This window comes from Calidris pugnax, unplaced genomic scaffold, assembly GCF_001431845.1.
Source record: "Calidris pugnax isolate Ruff unplaced genomic scaffold, ASM143184v1 scaffold13, whole genome shotgun sequence".
Taxonomy (NCBI): domain Eukaryota; kingdom Metazoa; phylum Chordata; class Aves; order Charadriiformes; family Scolopacidae; genus Calidris; species Calidris pugnax.
In genome coordinates, this window is record NW_015090810.1 from 8,316,805 (window position 1) to 8,338,424 (window position 21,620).

The 21,620-nt window shown below is 37.6% G+C and overlaps 1 protein-coding gene across 1 annotated transcript in view; it reads right to left on the reverse strand.

The window, feature by feature from the left end:
• The window catches only part of LOC106885937 (dynein heavy chain 5, axonemal-like), a 154,100-nt gene that overhangs the window by 4,730 nt on the left and 127,750 nt on the right, over window positions 1–21,620 (reverse strand). The window contains exons 69-71 of the mRNA XM_014938461.1: window positions 19,904–20,092; window positions 12,103–12,235; window positions 2,756–2,964 (exon numbers count right to left, since the gene is read on the reverse strand). Of these exons, the coding sequence (XP_014793947.1) occupies window positions 2,756–2,964; window positions 12,103–12,235; window positions 19,904–20,092 (531 nt within the window). The remainder of the gene's footprint in view (window positions 1–2,755; window positions 2,965–12,102; window positions 12,236–19,903; window positions 20,093–21,620) is intronic.

Consider the following 21,620-nt stretch of genomic DNA (forward strand, 5'->3'; position numbering starts at 1 on the left):
GGGGGGGGGGGGGGGTATATTGTTATTTCAGAAAGGGAAAATTATTTCTTCTTTCTTCACCTGCATTTTTCTGAACTTCTCCCTGGCCTGCTCACTGATGGCTGCTAAAGCTTCGTCCCTTTCCCTTCTAACAACCCACACAAACTGTGAACCTTCTAGTGAGGGAGAAGCAGGCATCCATGGAAGATATGAAAAGAAATATGGAAATCAGTTAAGTCTATTGCTTTCACAATCATATTCTCTCCTTCACTTTGCTTAGGAGGTTCCTTGTTTGGCACTTATTTTGCAGTTTCTACAGTGAGCAAATTATGGCAAGTTTACTAGAATTAAGTGGGCACTGAGGAATGGAGACATTGTACTTCCTATTCTTATTAGTATTCACATTGCTTTGGCATCTCAGGGTCTCAGAAATAGGCTGAAGGTTCATTATGTTAAGTTCTATACAACCAGAAAGACAGTTCTGCCTCACAGTGCTAAAAATCCATAGACAAGGACAAGTGACAGCAACTGGATACAGAGACGCAAACAAGGAAATAATAAAACAGTATCAGCCAGAATATGGAAATAGGGAGGTAGAAATGAGATATGCATACTGTCAATTTTTTTGAGGAAAAGATCCAGAAACATCAGATTGACTTCTAGGAGGAAAGAAAATACATGGCACTTCTTGTTTTGTTCACCCCAGTTTTATCTTGGCCCCATGCAGACATGCAGAGGGAATCGGGTTTCTTTTACAGAGAAGCCTGAGCCTGCTCTCATTTGTATCACTATAAATAAGATTAACTTCTGTGAAATTACTAAATTTATCCTAGTGTATAAACAGTCCAAGAGAAGGCAGAGTGAGGTCCTATATTACTTTTTATTGCCAGAATGCCTCATTCTCCCAGTGCTATAAATCTACTTTATTGTCTTGTGTTATCCATGGCATTTATCCATTGACTATAAAGCAAACAGTGAGATCTAGGAGCTGCATTTCATCTCACAAATGAAAGGAATTTTCTGACAATTTCTCAGGTATTACAAACAAACCATTAGAACTGCAGCACTAATACTTCATCACCTCAACTTGCTTGAGAAGATGAAAATCAATTTTCTTTAATATGAAGTACTGATTTTAAACTCAGCAATATGACTATTAACAAAATAATAGTTAATTAAATAGAAAAAGAGTCTGCTCAGGTGAATTTCTTGTAGAATGAGCCAATCCCACAGCCTGGGTTATAGAAAACGGAGACTGTAACAATAACCACCTGATTCTTAAGCTTGTGATTGTCAGCACAAATAATTTTTTTAATCAGGTAAGCAGTTCTCATTCTCTGATTGTTTTTTTCTCTTCACACTATCTATTTAGGGACTTTTAGAACTACTTGCTATGAAGGGTTAAATTTTTGTAGTTCCAGAGGCTTTCTCACTTACTATGGTCTATCAAATCACAACTTGTTTGGGGACATTTTACTCTGATTATCTGACAGCTTTTTTGACGCACCCAGATGCACAGATTCAAAAAAAAAAAATATAGGATGCCCAATTTGAGCTGGCAAAATTTCAGAACTGACACAACCCCAACACACACAAAAAAGCCAGCTAAAATAGCCCATACAAAATCTGTATCAGCTGTTGCTCATCTGTAGTGCAAAAGCAAACACCAACAAAACCAAAAGCCTATTAGGGTTGTATCCAGCCTGATCATTGCAGAAGTTACTTAGGAAAATTTTAGAATGCCACTATCAATGTGTTGCTGACAAATCAAGTACGGAAGCATAATCATTTTATTAAAACTCCTACTCCTCTCCCTCATACTGTTGCTTGGGAGCCCTTTGCTCAGGGCTTCTGTGAGCACACTTCCATGCTATAAAGCAGTACCGGCAGACAGCTGACACAGACAGGATAGATGATAGATGGATATTTCCCAGCAGTAGTCCTAGAGAATATTTGCCACTGTTGCTTTCTCTATTCTAGGCAGCTGTTTCAGCTAGCTTTTGCATTGCTAACAAGTACTGAGATTAAAATAGATCTTTAAAATAGCTTTTTGCTAAGGCTTCACAGAAACCTGTTGGCTGGATGCTCCCACAATGACTCACTTCCACAACTCACACTTCCCACAAACATCTGTGAATCATAAAAAGCTTTAATGAATGTGGATAGCTGTGCAAAGAAACTACACATCACCTAGGTATGTATACTTTACTTCTTTTAACTCTGTTCTCAGCTGTTCCCTTCTTTGTGTTTCATTTTGTGCCAGGTTTTTATTTTAGATGGTGCCGGCAAGAGGCTGTATTTTTAATATGTCTCTGCAGACCAAGTCTGGCACAATTCTGTGGAGTGGTATAAATAACATCTTCCATTTCAAAGAACTGATTTGCAAGGATTGAGAGCCAAGGCCAAAACTCTTCTTCCTATGTCAAAGTTTTGAAACTTACCTTGTTTTGTACTCGGAGGGATTTTCATACAAAGAATGAGAACCAGATTACTCTGACAAAAGAGGACAATGTTGAAATGTGAAAAAGCTGTATTTACCCAATTTCCACACTATAATTAAAGCAACCAGAGGATGTATTCCATTATTGCACTAACATTACTTTGGTCTAGCAAAGATGTCTTCAACATATGTCGAAGTTAATTTATCCCATGTTTATGCTAAAAATTGAATTTAGATTACATTTTTTATAGTCATGACTGAGTCGGCTTGAAGTTCTCTCAAGGTCTAATTTAACTGTTGCAGAGGAACTTAGAAAGATCAATCTGGGTGTCTCACCTGTGGGTTAAAGAATCCTGTCATCCAGAACTGATTTGGTCGGCCATTCTGCAGCCAACTGCTGAACTGCTGGTTTCTTTCAAGAAGCTCAGTAAACCAAAATCCCAAAGTAGACGACTCCCAGGAAATCCTAAACCACAGTTTTGGAATTCTAGCATCATACATATTATCTAAAGCATCTCGCAATTCTTCTGACATAATTATGGTTCCTGGAAGATAAGTAAAACATTCAGAATGAACTTTCCCCTAGCTTGCAAAGGCAATTAAAACTTCCAAATGACATTCTGAGTCTAATAAATTCTCTTTTGTTGCGCCTTAATTGCACACCTGTTGCACTAAAGTGTTACCAGTTTGCAGTTAATTCGCTCAACTTACAAGACTTGATTAATAGTTAAAGATGACAAGATAAATGTATTTCTTCTGTTATTTTGATCAGACATAAAGAGGTTTTTTAAAACAACTCCTTCTCTCTCACACATAATATTTATATTCATTATATTCACACTGTGTTTGGAATATGATTAATCATTTAAACTTTTAAAATACATTTGGTTCCCACATACATGATCAATGATAGAGATATACTGTGTAACTCATCTACATCTTAAGCATGTACTGACAGTGATTATATTAATGAAATTCACTGTTATTAATGATAACTTTGTACATTTCCATTATCAAGATTCCCAGCAGGAAAGCAGTACGAAGAATAAACCTAAAGACAAGATTTTTTATAATTTTTTTGGGGCAGTGGCAGCGCATACTCCCATATTCCATGCACAGCACTATTGTCTCCATTAAAATATCAGTATTTACTAAGACAATGATTTTTCAGTGACATTCACCATTCCACATGCCAGAAGTTCCTACATCTTATCAGTTTATACTCTCAGTAGTACCAAGAGCTGGCATATGGCCATGCCTCAAGATTTCTTCTCTGTTCCAGCTAAAATATTTTAAATTATAGCCTGGTTTGGTAGCCCCTCTTACAATTAAATTTTCTTGTAATACCAATGTTCAGTGCGTCACCATGCATACAACTGCTGTAATTGCCACAAGAATTACATGAGATACCAAACAGAATTAGATGGACAGGAAAGAGAAGTGGTCTGGGTGACTGCAAACAAGAGCTGCAGCGGCCCATAGAAACTTATCTTATTACCTATCTGTAATAAGTAAGCATTTCAAGGCCAGTCCTTCCATTGAGGTTGGCAGGTCCCCAGTTCAGGGGAAGGAGAAGAATATCCAGAAACCAAACACAAGCTTTAAATTTAGAAGAATGAAGTGGCTGCCCTGAACACTTGTGTAACAGTGTTTGCAAATCTGGTACTTCCTACTATATATCAATGGCAAATAGGTTTAATTTTCTTCGAGCAGATAATGATCTGCTCTCATTTACACACACCTCTTTTTGTGCAACAAATGCTATGAGAACACTATTGACTTTTAGAAAACTGCAAATATTAAAAAATACTGCCTATCCCACATTCTCTGTAATGGCTTCATAGTCAGCTTCAGAATCATGTTTTGGGATAGCTAAGAGTCTTTTTATAACAACTTCTCTTTGAGTATAAATCTTCTCTAACATATAACCAAGAGCACCAACATTTAAGAAAGAAGCCACTCTGTGTCACTTTACCTAGAAAAATGTAATATCAGACCACACACTCTATTCACCCTCTGGAGGCAGAAAAAGTGGAAAAAAAACATGCAATACATATTGGTTTCCACTTCAGAGCAACCATAGTGAGGACAGAAAATAAGCAATGAGCATCCCTTTGGGAGTCCTGGGGATCGTTACCATCCCAACTATGAAAGAAATAACACTTCCATCTCTGTTTCTTCCTCATTTTCAGGCTGATGCAGCCAAATTCCTCCAACAACAAGCAACAAGAGTTGTGAGAAAGCCACATTTTCTTCCCTATTCTTGTGGGCAGGCTGGAGGTTTTCAAGTAGGGAGATAAAGCCAGTCTCTGCCCCAAGCATGGCGAAATCTCTTCAGACGTCTGCCCGTTATGACTCAGAGCAGCTGCTGAGAACATTAAGCCAGAGTGCTCTTGAGGATGAGGTATGTTCACAGTTCTGGCCTTGCCCCTATAGCTGCATAAATATTCCTAGTGAGTGGGTGTCATCTCTGGCAGTAGGCATACAGTGCTTAAATTTCAGCACTAAATGACATCTGTGGGTGTTGGGATGCATACCTGCAGCTAAAATACTCCAATAAAAATACAAATAATTTAAAAAATAAATTGTCAGAATAGAGTTAGTAACATATGAGATAAATAATGGCATCTTTCTGGAGAAAGGTGATACAGGTGTTTGAAAAACCATATTGGATAAATTGAATGAATAGCATTACACCATAGGCTTCTTACAGCTAACTTCTGAGAAGCTCAGAAGTTCTAGTTTCCATATGAAGACACTGAATGTCCTATGAACTTAACATTACAGGCTTGAATGTTCTATAAATCAGACAGGCCAGCTGTTTATAACTCAGCCATTTTGGAGATTACTTCATGATACTCTCTTTCTTGAATGGAGTAAAGCCCATCTGAATATGACTGATGAAAGGTCAGGTCAGTTAAAGACATTAGGGTATTTCCATGCTTCAGAAATAGTATGTACTGTAACCATACTGTCTGCACTAGATACACCATTTGAAAATTAGGATTCCCTTTTTTTATTGCCCTAAATTTATACTGTCTCATTTCTAAACCACATCTAAATCTATCCACTTGCTGTGTAGTGAATAAGCCAGATAAAGCTACTCAGTTCCAAGAATAACTAGTTTTTATTATGAATTAAATAGTCTGTTCTTTTCAACTGTTTTGGGTTTAGGATGGTTCTTCAACAGATACAATACTTTGAATGGACCTTGTATTATTTCATAGAGTTGCCCCTTTTCACTACCATACCTACCACAAGCAGAATCTGAAAAATGTGGAATTTGAATTTCACATTTAGAAAAGTCTGTATCTGGACTAGAAAACACATGTATCTCATTTAAATGAGTGAATAAAGTTAGGAACAAAGGAAGGATCTTAAACTCCAGCATGAACCAAAAAAAGCCTCAATCCACTGACTGATTCTCTTCCCACAGGCACAGATGTGAATCATGAATAACCAGAATAATTATGTAGGATATAAATGAGATGAGAAGAAGCTAGTTTCTCCATCAAGTACAATTTGCCAATAGCTGACATCATTATAATAGGATTGGAGACTATCCCTTGAGGAAGATACTTGCTAGACAATGAGTCTGTTAAGCTAGCCTTAACAGTACACAGAGGAAAAAGCTCAGTGAAAGCATCAATCCATTCTTGACTGTCACAGTTGCAGCTACAGAAGTTGATATTTTCAGCCTTTAATCCCCACTCCAGTTTACCTCCCAAGCAACCAGGTTTGTTGTTGGACCAGTCACTGCTTGCCTCCACCACCAAACTGCAACTCCCTCTTCTTTGATGAACATATTGAAGATAAAATCCAAACTTGCTCCATAAGCTTTCCTCCCTTTCTGCCTTATGGCAACAGCTGACTTGCTTGTGCTTTCCCTTGTGCATTTTTTATTATTACACCCAAAGGCACATGGTATACAGAGTACTAGATAAAAACAATAAAAGCTAATATATGTTTCCCCATACCTAGAACTTAATCTTTTTTTGCAGGTTTTAGTAACTTTCTGCTAGTTCAGTGACCACCACTGCTGTGCTGAAAGAATTCAACTTCTTTGCTTCAGGCAGATCTTTGGGTATTTCCCTCTTTCCTCAGTTGCAGCACTTGGGCACTTCAGCATTTGGAGATGACTCCCAGGAAGCTCTCAGAAGCTCATTTAACTCCACTACGCTGTTTTAATCCCAATGACCTCAACGATTTATCACCTCCTTTTGCTCCTGGTCTCCAGAACAGGAAGAGTAAATCAGGCAGCCAAGCCCTTCAATGCACAACAATCTCTCCATTTTTTACTCGTAGACTGTGGTATTCTCTCCAGCTGCATCTAATCTTTGCCCTGTTCTGTTTTCTGTTTGTTTTCTACCTTCCTTTTCTAGTGCAGAATCCTCTGATTTAATTCTTCAAGTCAAGAGAGATGAAAGGAACTGAGAAACTTGAGCAGCATGCAATTTTTCCACATAGAAGAGCACACAAATCCCAGATCCTCTGCAACAGCTAATTCCTTTCAGTTAGAAAGAAAGGCCATTTGAAAGTAACCTTGCAAATTGTTCTGAAAACTTACCACCTCCAGTACTAAATCCACTTGGCTACATGCACCAAAGAACTAAAACTGAAAATTTTAAAGCAATAATTTGAAGATTAAAATCGATGCACACCCCCCAAAAAGTAATACAAATCACTACTCTGAGCTAAAGTAATAGAATAGGCAGCTAAACTATTTTCTGCAGTTTGCCCTAAATGTGCAATGTGTTTTTCTAAACAGTTGTCCTGGCCAGCATCATGGCAATCAGACATAACACTGATTAAGAAGTAGAGAAATAACATGCCACACTTCGTATAAGACAACAGGAGGCATTCTGGCATCCTTCTCAGGATGAGAAGTAAATAATGGATGAGGGCTGCTGAGCCAAGAGTCACTATGCCACAAGACATGCTAGACTCATCCCCTCCATTCCTCGAATGAATCCCCCATTGTCACATTCCGTTAATGCCCTCACTGAATGCTCTTAATCATCTTCAAATAAAATCCTCATCCAAAAGTGGAATACACAGATGATCCCTACAAGCCTTACATACACACACGGTAAGAATCAGTAAGGTAGGAGCCCAAGAACTTTCAGTCCAAACGTCTATTAGCACTGTCAGCAGGCCAAACCAAAATTGTATTAGTTAGCAGTCTTAAAGCATTACAAGTGAAAACAGAACCTAGCCAGCCAGCAGGAATGAGTCCATGCTCTGTCCTTTCATGGGAAATCACCTTTCCTGTCGTTCCTGTGCACTCTGGCAAGACTAGTTTCCTGAGTGTCAGGTTTTTTCCAAATAAATTAGAATAAATTACCGGCTACCTCTTTTGCAATTCATTTATATCCCTCTTGCAAGGTGCTACACACAATTAACAGAAATTCCTTGCAGCAACATGATGCAAACACTACCGTCAAGATCATGGTATCCTAAGTTGGAAAAAAATAGTGAATCTTTTCCTCATTCTTTCAGGGGCTTTACATGCATTTGTGTAGTTGACATAGGAATTCTAAGTGATTCCTATGACATGTAGAACTACGCGCTGCCTCACATCTACATGAAGTTTGAGGTGTTTCAAAATGTTCTTGTATGAATGACAATAAGGAAACCTCTAAGGCCAACACACTGCTTAGCCATGCACTATAAGGATGGTGAGGAGCTAAAATTAGATTTCATGCATATAACCTATGCGTCATTCAAAGAACATGCACATGGTATACATCCGTGTGGGTAAAAAGAAGACAATTAGTAAAGTCCCATCTCCCCCTAGTAATATCCTTGTTCCTGATCCCATTATTCCAAAAGCTCTTATTGCCCTCTCTTTCAGTGTAGGATAAGAGTAATCAGTGATTTTTTTCAAGTCCTATGCAAGTGCATAGAGGGGTGCCATATTGTAGTTGCAGTGGAAAGTTCGCATAAGCCTGGTAGAGTTTCTTCATGACAAATGCCATGATGACTTCTGAAACAGTTATTTGTATTCCACTTCTTTGCCTTCTGTGTTGGTCTTATTGCTCCCATAGGTATTTGCACAGTGCTTGTCTTGCAAGCACTAAGAAAAATGTAAGGAACAAAAACTGCGAGCCCGTGGAAACAAATATTTACACGTTACAAGTCATGTAAAAGCTTTCAGAGGGATTGCTATATTCTCAGGAAATATGTTAACAGGAAAAGGACTTCTCTCTCCTAACTCTGCAAGTACTGCACAAAGAGCAGCAGGAGTTCTGTGATCATGTGGCATGTATATGACATGAAAGGATAACAAATCCAAAGTTTCCTGTATGGCCTTCACTTGTTCATGAAGTAGGCACTTCCAAAGGTTTAGTTTGAAAACACAAAGCCATAAGGTACCAGAAACAAATGCCGAGTGGATGCAGTTTAATCACCAAAGTAGAATCTAGACATACTCATAAATAAATGAGTTAAACATTTCTTTCTTTCATGCCAAGCCCATAAACAGAATATTAAGTAGGCTTAAAAAAATCAGGAAATAAAACTAAATTAAAAGCTGTGCTTATTTCCATTGCCAAGGATTCAATACCCACTTTCAATACCACTACAAGCACGCTCCACTGCTGAGATTCATTGAAGCCACTCAAGGGGGACTAGAGATAACTCCTACAGAATTTCTCTTCTCATTTTCTACAATGATAGAAGACACATCAGGGTGCCATCAAAATGCTTACCACTCCTATTCCAGTGCATGGAGAAATAAAAAGAACCACCCTCAGTCTCACAGATAGGCCACATTCAGTTGCCCTCTACTCAAACAAACTCTAAAAGACAAGGAATAACTGAATGGATCATTAGATTTTACTGCATTTAAAGACACTATCTTCATTAGTGGGAGAGGGGGTTTGAAGTGCCTGTTCCCCAACAAACAGGCTGGGTATTAGCATTGTATGCCACAGGCAATTTACACTTGCACAAGAGGTAGATAAGGCACGTGCACAGGAACTCTTGCTCGTATACTGCCCTGCAAAGAACATGGTCACCTTCTGCTACGGGCTCAAAATCTGATGTTTATAATCCATTAGGATCTGGAGTTTTGGTTCAGGTCCCATGTCTTACTGCTGCCCAGATGAAAAGGTGAGAAAACAGCTCTTTCCTCATCTTTTTAAAGATTTTTCTATCTGGAACATTGCCTCTATTTAGGTCACTTGAGAAACAGTCGTCATTGCTATTTTCTGATTTATGTGAAGCTCTATATTATACCAACTGTGGAATAAATTCTGGGCAATCAATAAGTAATTAAAACAGAACTAGTAGTTGGGACATAACTGAGAGTACAAAGTGCAGCTACAACCTAATTACAATTTGATCCAAAAAAAGTATCCCTCCGGGCAGCAAAGTTTATCGATAGAGAGGCAGGCTTGTGGGGCACAGCTGCCAACAAACATGTTGGACACATGATGAGCATCCTCACCCCTCCCAAAACCTGAACACTGCTTAATCTGCCCTCTGGACAGAGGGACAAACTCGGCTGTGCTAACTCCCTCAACATCCCTTATGTTCAGCTGCACGTGGGCTCTCACTGAGGAGGGCTTTATATTACCTCAAATACAGCTTAGACAAGGTCCATCTATTCACCTCCAACCTGTAGAATCAAATATTCAGACCTCCTTCACATGACACAACATGAAGATGCGCTATATACTGTTAAACACTAAATTTGAAAATGTAGATCTGCTATAAGTGGGTGCTCAGGCCTTAAAAGGTTCATGAAGCCAGAGTCAGATGCCTGACCAGGGCAGATGCCAAAATTCACAAGACCTGTTTGAGCAGGCAGATCAGTTTACCACATTGTAAAGAAAGAGAAGCTCATCAGATGATCTGAGATTACAGTTGACTAGTTTTGGGGGAGAATCTAGTATGACAGAGTTTGGGGTTTTCCCCTTTGCTGAGGCAAGAGAGAGTGCCTAAATGTTCTTTCCATCCCCTAATTAACAGTCTATCACATGCACTTGATGTATCATGAATCTGCCAGAAGCCATTAATCGTTATTGTTAACTATACATTCAATTTTGTTTTCAGAGCAATTTTTCACTATATTTAACTTGCTTGTTCCTAAGAAAATTATAATGTTTTAGAGGATTGTACAAAAGTTACAGCATTAACATGATTAAACACCTGGTAGAGGACTGTGCTCACTGTGAAACTGAATACTAAGTGCAAATAAATTGTTATTCATCCATTCCTCTGCAGAATTTTGTACATTTTGAGACTTTAAATTTATCTGTCACAATCAAGGAAAGATTAATACTTTCCTGTATGGAAAGCACTATTTTAATTTACTTGAAAAGGGACTCTATGCACATATAAAGGGGAACTTTCAGCTCAGTATTGAAACAGAGGACGATTGTTTCTTCAAGCTTGATCTTTGCATAGGTTATTATACAATATGGAAGTTAATTACCCTTGGGCACATTTATGAAGACCTCTTTCCTAGATTCAGATTGTAGGCATGATGCTTCTGAAGCATGCATTGTTGCCTCGGTGAATCACACAAATGATAGGGAAAAATCCCTTTTGATTCTTATGTAATAAAAATACAAATTAAAAAAATCTATCTTCATGAAAGACTTACTGTCAGAAGACTGGAAAATGCCAGTAAAACAGATCACAGTACTGCCATCACCTATATCAGAAGGGACTTCCGAGGCACTCTAACCTTCTCCCTCTGGGGACAGTTTGCTGTCTCAGATATTTTCTGCCTCTCTGCTAGAGAACTGCAGACTTGAGATCTTAAGCCATGGAACCAAACCATTCCTGCTTCGTTTTCATCTGTTGTTAATTCAAGAAGCTTGGCTGAGCAACAGTATACTTCCATTCCTGGATATTTCAACTCTTGCAGATGAGCAAAATGGGAAGTGAAAACAAAAAGTAGACAGTAGCATCATCATCTTTTCTTTTTCCTCACTCCTTTTCTGATCAAATTTTCCATCTGCTTCTAGTAGCCTGTACCTTTGATTTATCTTAACTATATTCAGCACTGATAACTTTCAGCCAAATACTCCTGTCTCTGAGAGGTACGGGGTGCTCTTACTTACCTCCTGTGATGGCTAAAAGCAGAACTCTACAATTCTCTTTTGACTGGCACTCACACTCCCTTCAGCTTCCATTTAGAGACATCCTATTTGGTATAACTAGCTTCATGAACATTGTGAATCTCATGCTTAAATTAGAGTCTTTACCATCTGGCCTCCTGAGTACCTTGTCTCTCAATTACTTAGCAGCAACACTTCTACCTTGTTCTATATCATTATGTCTCAGCTTAATTTCATAAATGACTCTGGCATATGACCTGTGGACCTAATCACGCAATCCAGCTCCTCTGAGCTCTGTAGAGATGCTAGAGAAAATCACAGAAGTGTAGTAGCACTGTGGGACATGAACTGCAATACTGGAGCAAATGCATACTGAATAAATTAAGGCAGAGTGTCCTTAGAGATGCAGTCAGGATGCCTTAAGGGCCAGAATTAGTGATCATATGATAAAGAGAGAGAAAAAGAGAGAAATGGGGGGAGGGAGAGCACAAAAGAGGAAGAGGTAGAAAAGGAAGTAAGGAGGCAAAATATGTATTTAGTTATATAGTATAAGCAACTGCTAGTAATAAATATGGCATCTTAATTAGTATGATTTTTAATATTGTAACTTACCATCGATGGCCAATTTGAGATCAGTCAGTGTAGTTCGAACTCTTGATAGAACATGTTGCATGCGGTCAATTTCTTGACGGAGAAATATGTTCATGGGTTGAACAGCCCCCATTTTTTGAAGCTGGGCTTTCACCTAAACAAGAATAGTGCAACGATCATAAAATTTAATCTCCTGTTTCCCATACAATAATTTTTGAAAGCAAAGGGACGCTTTTTTCAATTGTATCGCATAATTCCTGAGAAAAGAAACTTTTATGTAACAGATGGCTATGCAAGTCCTGTGCCAACTGTAAGATTTAGCACAGTGTGACTCATTAGCTTACCAAAAGGAGCTCCTCCATCATTTTAAAGAGGGAAAGTTCCCTCTTTTTGAAGGGGCACAGCAGTTCCTTCAGTCCTTGTTAGGCTGCAGGGTCTTAGTTCTTAAAAAAAAAAAAAGCCCCACATGCTCTACAAAAGCATGTTCGATGGTAACTTCTTCAGATTTCCAAAGTGTGCTAGGTGAACCTGCTCACCCCTTCTTGCCCTGCTGAGTTGAAATAATACTACAAATGGAGTTTGACTTAACAAGCACAATGATAGATAAAAGCTGCTACTTCCAATAGCATGTGACTCACTCGTAAGACAATGTGCTCCTGGATGCATTACCAGAGAGGCAAGATTGCCAGGAATAATGTAGATGCCACAGAATTCTGTTACACCATTAAGTGCACCATTTTGTAGGCAGAAGCTTTGGGCCTGCTTAATTTTTAAGGACAACAGTTTCACTCATAATCAACAGAGACCATTTTCAAAATGGAATCAGTTGTCTATGATGTTACTTAAGGACATGTGACAGCAACAGTAGCAAAAGCATTCCCTGCCTCACTTCAGCATATGATGCATATAAAATAGGTGTCAGACATTGACTGTATGTTCCATGTATATCAAAGATCACTGTATATAACAGTGCATGAGAGAGGATTTAGTGGCACGTGCAGAAATCATGGTGCGTATACCTCACATAGCACCAGAATTCTTGATTTTTAAGGCTTTCAAGTGTTTTTCCCTACTATGGCTCAGCTTTCAGAAAGCCAATGGACTTCTCTCTGTACTCGCTACCACTCAGCTACATCTTCTTTCACACCAAAGCAGCCTGAACCCTGATCTTTGCCACGCTGACTCCTTCCCTCTGCAAGGGAACTCTGGAACCAAAAAGAGATAACATACAGTAAAATAAGATCCTAAATCCAGATACCTATATGACCATTAATTTACCTTAAAAGAGCTGACCCATAGGATCAGTTTGCTAAAATAATTTAAGAGCTTACAAACAAAAGATTCAGAAAGAGTTGCAAAGCCTATCCTTTCAAAGAGCAGAATATCCTTGGAATTCTACTGCAGGCAAGTAGAAGCCACAAGTTTTTGTTTAATGTGTGCTACTTCATCAAGGCCAGAAGTCCACTGGATTTTGCTTTGTGTTTTTCCAGATATACTCATATATCTCATTGTATACATTCTTATGTACACTACACATTATATACACATAGTAAGCATTACTAAAGATATTATTATTACACTGAGTAGCAAGTTTCTGCAAGATGAATGTAATATAGTAGTTGAGGGTTAGAATTGCTAGTATAAATGAGTAAATGCTTTGACAATTTCCAATTCTCAAGTTTTAACTCTAAGCCAAATAAAAGACTCTTTTTCAGATTTATATGCTATGCTCCTCGGGAGACAGCTATCAGCAAGGTTATTCATCATCTTCTAATCACAAGGACCCATGAGTTTGTCAGACAGAATGTCCAAGAAATAGGTGCCAGCCAATTATGCTAATGCTTTGCAGTGTGACAGTTCAGTTTACAGACTGAGTTAAATGTTTCTTCCTATAAAAAACTAAAAAAAAATCAGTTATCACAAGACTAGAACTGAGATAATAAACTTTTTTTGGATAATTTACACAATGAAGTATTCTGATTTTCTTCATACAAAATCCAGGGAAAGCTTCTGCTTTCTGAAAATTTCACAGGAATTGATAATTCTCCCTCTTGCCAAAAAAGCAAGAAAAATTTGAATTTTTTTTTCCAGAATACTTAGAAGTCTAGTGCATGCTGCTAATTAGAAAGGAATCATACAGAACATACTCCATGATTTTATTCTTTAAATAAGAAATACACGTTTTTCTACTCTACAAAGTTTGTGTTCCTTTTGGGGATCATTTAGAGGAAGAATTTCTCCTGTTCAAGGAAAAATTGTATGGAAGATGTTGTTAAGGGAGTTATTTTCCAAAATATTTATGAATCTACAAAGGGAAGATGAAATAAATATTCTAAAATATTACTGTACTGATAACCATACAATTTGATTAACTAGTGAGTTTTCAGAATTTAAATATTCTTCTCATTTGTTTTCATGTACCTACAAAAATACCTGTAATGTTTTGAATAATGGAGTGAACTAATAATGCAGAAATTTGTTACTCAATCCTAGATATGTTCACAGCACTCAGCTTGGACCACCAAGCACAACCAGATATGAAAACTGAAAAAAATTACATACTTCTATTTTATTGTATACAAACCAATCCTTATCTGCAGTGAGATTTACTAGGCATAACACAGCGCCTTTCTTGAAAATCTTGCTATTTAGATTAGTTTTAAATACCAGCTCTGAGGTATGATTGACTGTTTTTGTATTAGAATTCTTATCAAGCAATCAGACTACTTACTTCCAGTGCTGTATTTATTATGACATAAAGAGATGGATCCCGACTGACAGAAAAAACCCTCAAAAGACAAAACTCACTAACCAAAATAGCCTTTCTGAGATTAATATACTAATTCCATGAAGCCCATTTACAATATCTCCTTTTCATTATGCAAACAGCTGTCATCTAACATAAAACAAGGTGATTTAAGAAAGGAGCAACTAAAATCATAATCTTAACAGCTTTGCCTACATGATTTTGCATGGCACATCCTTACTGTGTCAGATTCCTCTATGCATATTTTTTAGCTGTCCTCAGGTACCCAACTCCTTTGTCACCACATACTTTCCAGGACATTCAGCAGAAAAGCAGTTGCTGAACTCATGTCATTTAATGATCAGTGATCAAGTTACTGTAGTAGTAACCACCTATCATTTTCAGTAAATGCTATCATTTTCAATTAGACTTGCCTACTTGCTATACCCTTTGTCAGAAGAAATGGGAAGTCCATCACTCTGTGAGATGGTCTAAATAAGAAGTCTGAATAAAGAAGACAAGCTCAGGCCATGTCCAAGTCAAAGCTCTTTTCAAATGGTGTCAAGGATCACCTTTCTGTGGCGTACAAGGAAGCAAGCAATAAAATACGTAAAAAATAGCAGCAGCTCAAGAGCTGGATGATCACCATATCTGGTAGGGTTGGTAAGTAAACCAGAGACACCTTAAAAGTAACTATGTTAGTGTTTCAGTTCAGATCCTGAAAAATTTTTTGTAGCAAAAAATCTACGTTGAAATGTAGACTCCAGGTGCACAAACTCGCTTCGCTTCAAATTAATCTAACCCAAAAGGTACGCTTCAGGGAGTCTAACATACTCCAAACACTAATGGGTGTTTAGCCTACAGGCCAGACTAGAGTTAGAACAAAGTAAATTCCCCAGATGAGCTCCTATTCCCATGCAAGACTTGCTAATGTAGTCATAGACCTAGTGGAGGATAAGGTGAAATCAATACTACCAAAAAAATTTAAGGAAAAAACTATTGCTACTTACGTCAAAATCCAACCTCCAATAAAGTGCAGTATCTTTGGAATGTCTCCATGTCTATTCCCTAACAAGCTGTTTTTCAAGCTGCAAGGATCATTTTCATTATAAACCTCGAGTGTGACAGGCTGACATTCACTCTCGTACCTGTCTTCACTCACATGGACTGACTGGACCTAATCATTTTACCAAGACCCAGAAGCAAAAAGGGTTATGAAAGCAGAACGTTTACTCTGCCTCTGCCTTTGGAATAAGAAAAATGAAGACAGTTTTAGGTCAGGGGGAAGCTTTATTTTGCTTTTCCATCACCTGTGTCAAGCTGCAGTCTGATAAAGCATGCAAAGGTGACTTGTTTTGTTTATAGTCTTTTGGGTGGACACAGTCTGTTATTCGACTGGTGAGAGGAAGCGTTCCGAGAGCACAACAACAAAAGAAGCAGTTTATCTTGTAGGGTAAAGCAGTTATCCTGTTTTGAAAGTTGTTGGTTCCAAAGTCATTAACAAAGGCCAATAATTGAGAAATGAAGGCCTCTGTGTGACAGCCTGAATTTTCTCTGGATTCACAATGTATCAAGAGAAAGCACAAACTGGAGCTCTGAATGTCAGCAAATAATTGATTTCAATACCGTCCCTCCCTAACCTAGTCTGTTGGGGTTTTAACTCTGATCAAATTCACTCCACACTTGCTGAAGAGAGACAGAAGAACTGATCAAAGATAGCAAAGGCACCTGCCACTTTCCCTGAAGAGTATTTGCTTTTAATTACCTTCATTTGTTTCCTAATTTTTTTGTTCCTTTTCTCCACTGATAGTATCTCTATAACTTGATTTCCAAAGACTACCACATCATGACTTTACTGCAGCTCAATTTTCTTCTAAAAGCAAATCCAAGCTGACTAATGAATGTTTTTCTTTTAACTGCTCTTATCCAATGAGGCGTGCACAGGAACTCTTTTTGACACATTCCCTCAGTCTCTTACAATTCAGATTATTAGTTCTATTTGTTTCAGGATTGTTAAACTCATCTAGTAGGTAATAATGTCCTGAATATAGGTGATAATGTCCTGAATGACCAAATGTTGACTTAAATTGACAAACAACAGAACTCATCTCATTCCCTTTTTTTCAGATATCACAGGAAGTAATTACTTAATCCATTTCACTCCTTATACTTGCAAGCTTAATTTCATTTGCTTATTATATTGTAGCTTCTGTTAAATTTTGTTGCTTTTTCTCTCAGAGAACATCTAAACTCTCCCTTCTTTTCTGCTCTGACTAATGAAACTCTTGGTTATATGTTAGTGAACATAATATTTTTTCTTCTTTCTTTTTTTTTAGACATTCTTTTTTTGTCAGCTTATGCAAACTTTCTTTAAAAAAATGTAGCTTTCTTTAGTTTACTTCTGGCATCCCCACCCCTTCTAAGAGGTTCCAGAATAACAGAACTTCAGTTCAGATTAGAAACACATTTGATACAGATTTTTTTCTTATTGTGTAGAGTGGCCACACTCCTGGGCCATAAACAACTGTAGCAAAGAGGTGGAACTAGGCAGAAAATGGCAGAAAAGGGAAATTCCCCGCCACCAAAGAAAGCATTGGTAAAGACCCAAATGAGTTCCAAGATCTAGAGAATGTGAGAAAGGGTAAATCCATTAGGCAAAATGAGGAAGGAAATGTCGAAGAATCAGGAACTGCAAGAACTAATGTCAAATCTCGTAACACTGCAGAAGTAAAATCTGAAGTTGTAGTGCAGCTGACACAGCTGAAGAACACATTATTACTGATAATAAACTGTTGGAAAACGACCAGAGGATGCTCTGCAGATACTCAGAGCAAAGGAATGACTACCATGATACCGAAAGAAAGTGTAATTTTTGGGTGGTTCTGTGGAAAATTACCGTGTCATCCATCAAGTAATGTGGACTCAAGAAACAGCATGTAAATGGAGTGGTGTAATTAATCAGAGAAGCGTAATTCACAAATCAAAATGTACAGAGCCTGAAAAAATATCTACACTTAATTGATAAAAGAATGAAACAAATTTATATCCTGAGCTCAAAAACATTTAAAAGAAATATAGAGGGAAAAGGTAGATCCAACAGGACATCCTCTGACTGTGCCTGTAAGAACAAAGCAGGGGGAGAGGCAGGGAGCAAGCTGATGCAAAAGTATTAAATGCTAGTTTATCCTGTACAAACTTGATTCTCCTTACTTGAATCATAAGAGAACAGCTGTCAAGCAAATTGAAGCAGAAGAGGTTTTCTTGAAGCTCAGAGAAGTGGTACAGAAGCAAAGAACTGTCTAATTGTGAGCATCATTAAGGTGATTGCTTATAAGAAAACAAAAACCTGCATGTATGATTGGCAGATCACGAGAAAAGATAATGGCTTGTCACACTCCTAGATGATGAGTGAAACAGCAATGAAAACAATTTGTGGTCATTTTTTTTATACAGTCACATGGAGAAGTATGTGTTTTACCCAAATACAGGAGTCTAATAGAGACAAGTTAAGAGTGCAGGCTAGAACTTCCAAAATAAACCCTCCAGACTCTAACTATAGCTCCTGGTTCCATAACTGGTTGTCTCCAAAGCTAAGACACTTGATGTCAAGTGACTGAAAAGAGGCGGCCTACTCTGTGTGTTTTTGTGGATAACCTGAGTGAATAAACCAGGAAGGAATGAGAGTGAATGAGACCAAGATTAAACAGAAGAAATGCCAGAGGAAAACAGTATTTGTTCAAACCGTTTATAAGTGAAATTTGGATTAAAAAAGCATGTGCACTTTACAAGACTAAAAGGCAGTGCACAAATTTCCCAGGGGTAAAATCTGAGGGCAAGAATACCCTCTGGTTACAATATAAAGTCCAGTACTATTAATGTCTTCTAAGTATTACAAATTCTCCATGAGGAAAAAAGTTGGCAGTTTAACAAGAGAATGAAGAGATAATCCTTTGGAGGATTTAGCAAATATATTGAAAAAATTAGCTCAATACACATATTACAAATATGGCAAAATCATGTATGCTACTCAGGCATTTGGTGTTTGATTGCTATTGCAAATTAAAAAAAAATTCTAAGCAGCTGAATAAAACTAGAAGAAACTCATTTCATGAAGAAGCTTTACTCTGTTCTGAGTTGAATTATGACTGCACAGAAGAGGCTTTATATGCAAGACATATTAAATCTGAGATGAATAGTAGAACGGAAGGCAGGAAATATTACCAGGGCCCCAAGACTATTGGTTGTAACCTAAGTGGGCATTCTAAGTTGGCCAGAGAAAAAAACAAAGTATAACATAACAAGCTGCAATACTGAATACTGGACAGTCCACAATCTTGGAGTGCAACCAGAGAACAAAAGCACTATCGGTGCAAACCAGAATTGTAAACAATAAAATTGTGGAAATGAACAGTTACTGTTCATGACACACATGACAAAACACAAGATCCTACTTACAAACTGATGCAAAAGTGCTTTCTGCTGGATTTTTCTATTTAATGAGATTTCACTGAATTTCACTGAATTTCTAGAGTTGGAAGGGACCATAGAGATCATCTAGTCCAACTCCCCTGCTGAAGCAGGATTGCCTAGAGCTAGAGCTAGATTGTTAATCAAAAATGCAAGAAAAGATTGACAAATATATCTGTTATGGTTCAAACTCCAGAAGATCCAGGGCATGGAAAGCTCAGTAGTAAAATCCAGTATTCATAATGTTGGTATCATAATAAGAGTAGGTAAATTGAAAGCTCTAACCACTATAAGGTCACTGATCCTTCAGAAAGAGGCACTGGTGTCCTTCTCTATGTTACTAAGGATGGCAAGAACTTTTTGAAGTCTCTAATGACTGTTCTGAGTTAGGGTGACTAATTAAGTGGACTATGGCATTCGAAATATATGTTTCCAATGTAGGAATATGTTAGATAATAAACCAAAACAGACTTATGGGACATTATGCATAATTTTAAGAGCTTTTTAAAACACAAGCCAATTAAATTTAAGAAGCACAATAAAACTCATAAAACATACACATACATACATACATTCATACAACATCTATATCTATAAAGCAGCGTATACCTCATGAGGGTTATAATCTGGAGGTAGCTTCTCTAGCATCTCATCAGCAAGACGGTGCACCACTGCTTCCCGGGTTTCCCCTCCTCCGGCGCTGCTGTCTTTGGGCTGGATGCTCACTATTGTACTTAATGTTTCATTAGCCAGGTTAGTCTGGTAAGTTATATCTGCATTAGGGTGAAGTCCAAATACCTTAAAGCAAAAGGGAAAAAAACAGAAAAAAAATAAAAGCACTTATATCAATTAAAGAAGCCATGAAAATGAAAAAAACAAGGAAAAAAATCCCCAGCTCTACAAAAAAAATAGATATGAATAGGTCAGTGGAAGTACACTCATTTAACTTGCCAAGGACCAAGCCTAAATTACACTAAAACATTAACATAGGCTGCATATACAATGGCATTTTCATTCATACGAGTAGGGCGTTTTTAACTTCTTCTGATTATCTTCACATAGCAGGCTTTGGATCATGCTGTGGAGTGCTATCAGGGGGTACAGACTGATTTTTTTCCAAAGGATCAGACTAGAGCTTGTTGGAAACATGTCATATGTGGACACTGACCCCTCCCCACTAGCTCTTGGCCTCTACAGATCTATTGCTTATTGTACCAGCTCAAGCTGGTGCCTCTAATAATCAGACTGGTTGCCATTTCTAGCACATTTTGTTTTACTCAATTTCTTGGGTTTATAAGGGATGCAGCACAGTGAATAAAACACTGCCCATATTTGAAGTACATAAAGATTTTATGACTGTTAATATATTCAGGTTATTTTATGGTTTTGCTATTTTTGGTTTAGGTCTCCCACTCCTTGCTTCCCCTTCTTCTGAAATGGAATAATTTTATTTAAGATACAGCTAGCACAGAATTACTGCAAAGCTGCCCTTTGTCTGAATGATAATAGCTTTCTCAGAAACTTCCCTGAAATATCAGTAAGTCTGTAATTGTCAGGTTGACAACTGCAACTCTTCTTCAGGAGCAATTGTACTGTGACTTATTTCACAAGCCCTCATTAAATTATAGCTATTAAATGTCTCTTACAAAATTTGAACCACTGATCCAACAATGAGGATGTCTTGCCCTCAAACTGAGCACCAAAGACAAGCAATCTGCTGTTTCTAATTTTTCACATTTTCATATTTTACATTTTACATGTTTTTCATATTTTTCATATTCTACATTTACTCTGGTCCTATGTTTTTATGCAAATGATGTATGAAAAAATATGAACAAAGAAACCAGAGCAGTAAAGCAATCAGTTGACCAGTGTCCTGCATGTCCTGTAAATTAATCAAAAATTATTCAAACAGCCAAATTTCTCATTCTTTTTGATCCAAAAATCTCTGGGAATTTTCATTCAAAAGGGGATGTTGAATTCTGTCTGTCTTTTTTTTTTAGCCTGGTAAATCCTCAAAACCAATTGCTAAAGCTCTATACCCTTCTGAAATCAAAGTAATTTTCAAAGGGATTGCTGAGTTCAATAGTCCTCTTCAGAAGTCAGTGTTTATTCTGATCAGAGATTGAAATTTCATCAAAAGAGTAAGAATACAGCAGACTTATTCAGTCTTTCTTTCTTAACTAAAAATGGAAAGAGGAGGAAACAAAGATACACTGTTTTGACTAGCACAATATCCTTCGTGGAACAAAGAAGACTGGGAGCTTAAAAGGTTAAAGGTTTCCATGAGCAATTTTGACAGATTTCAGAATGACAGAACAAAGTC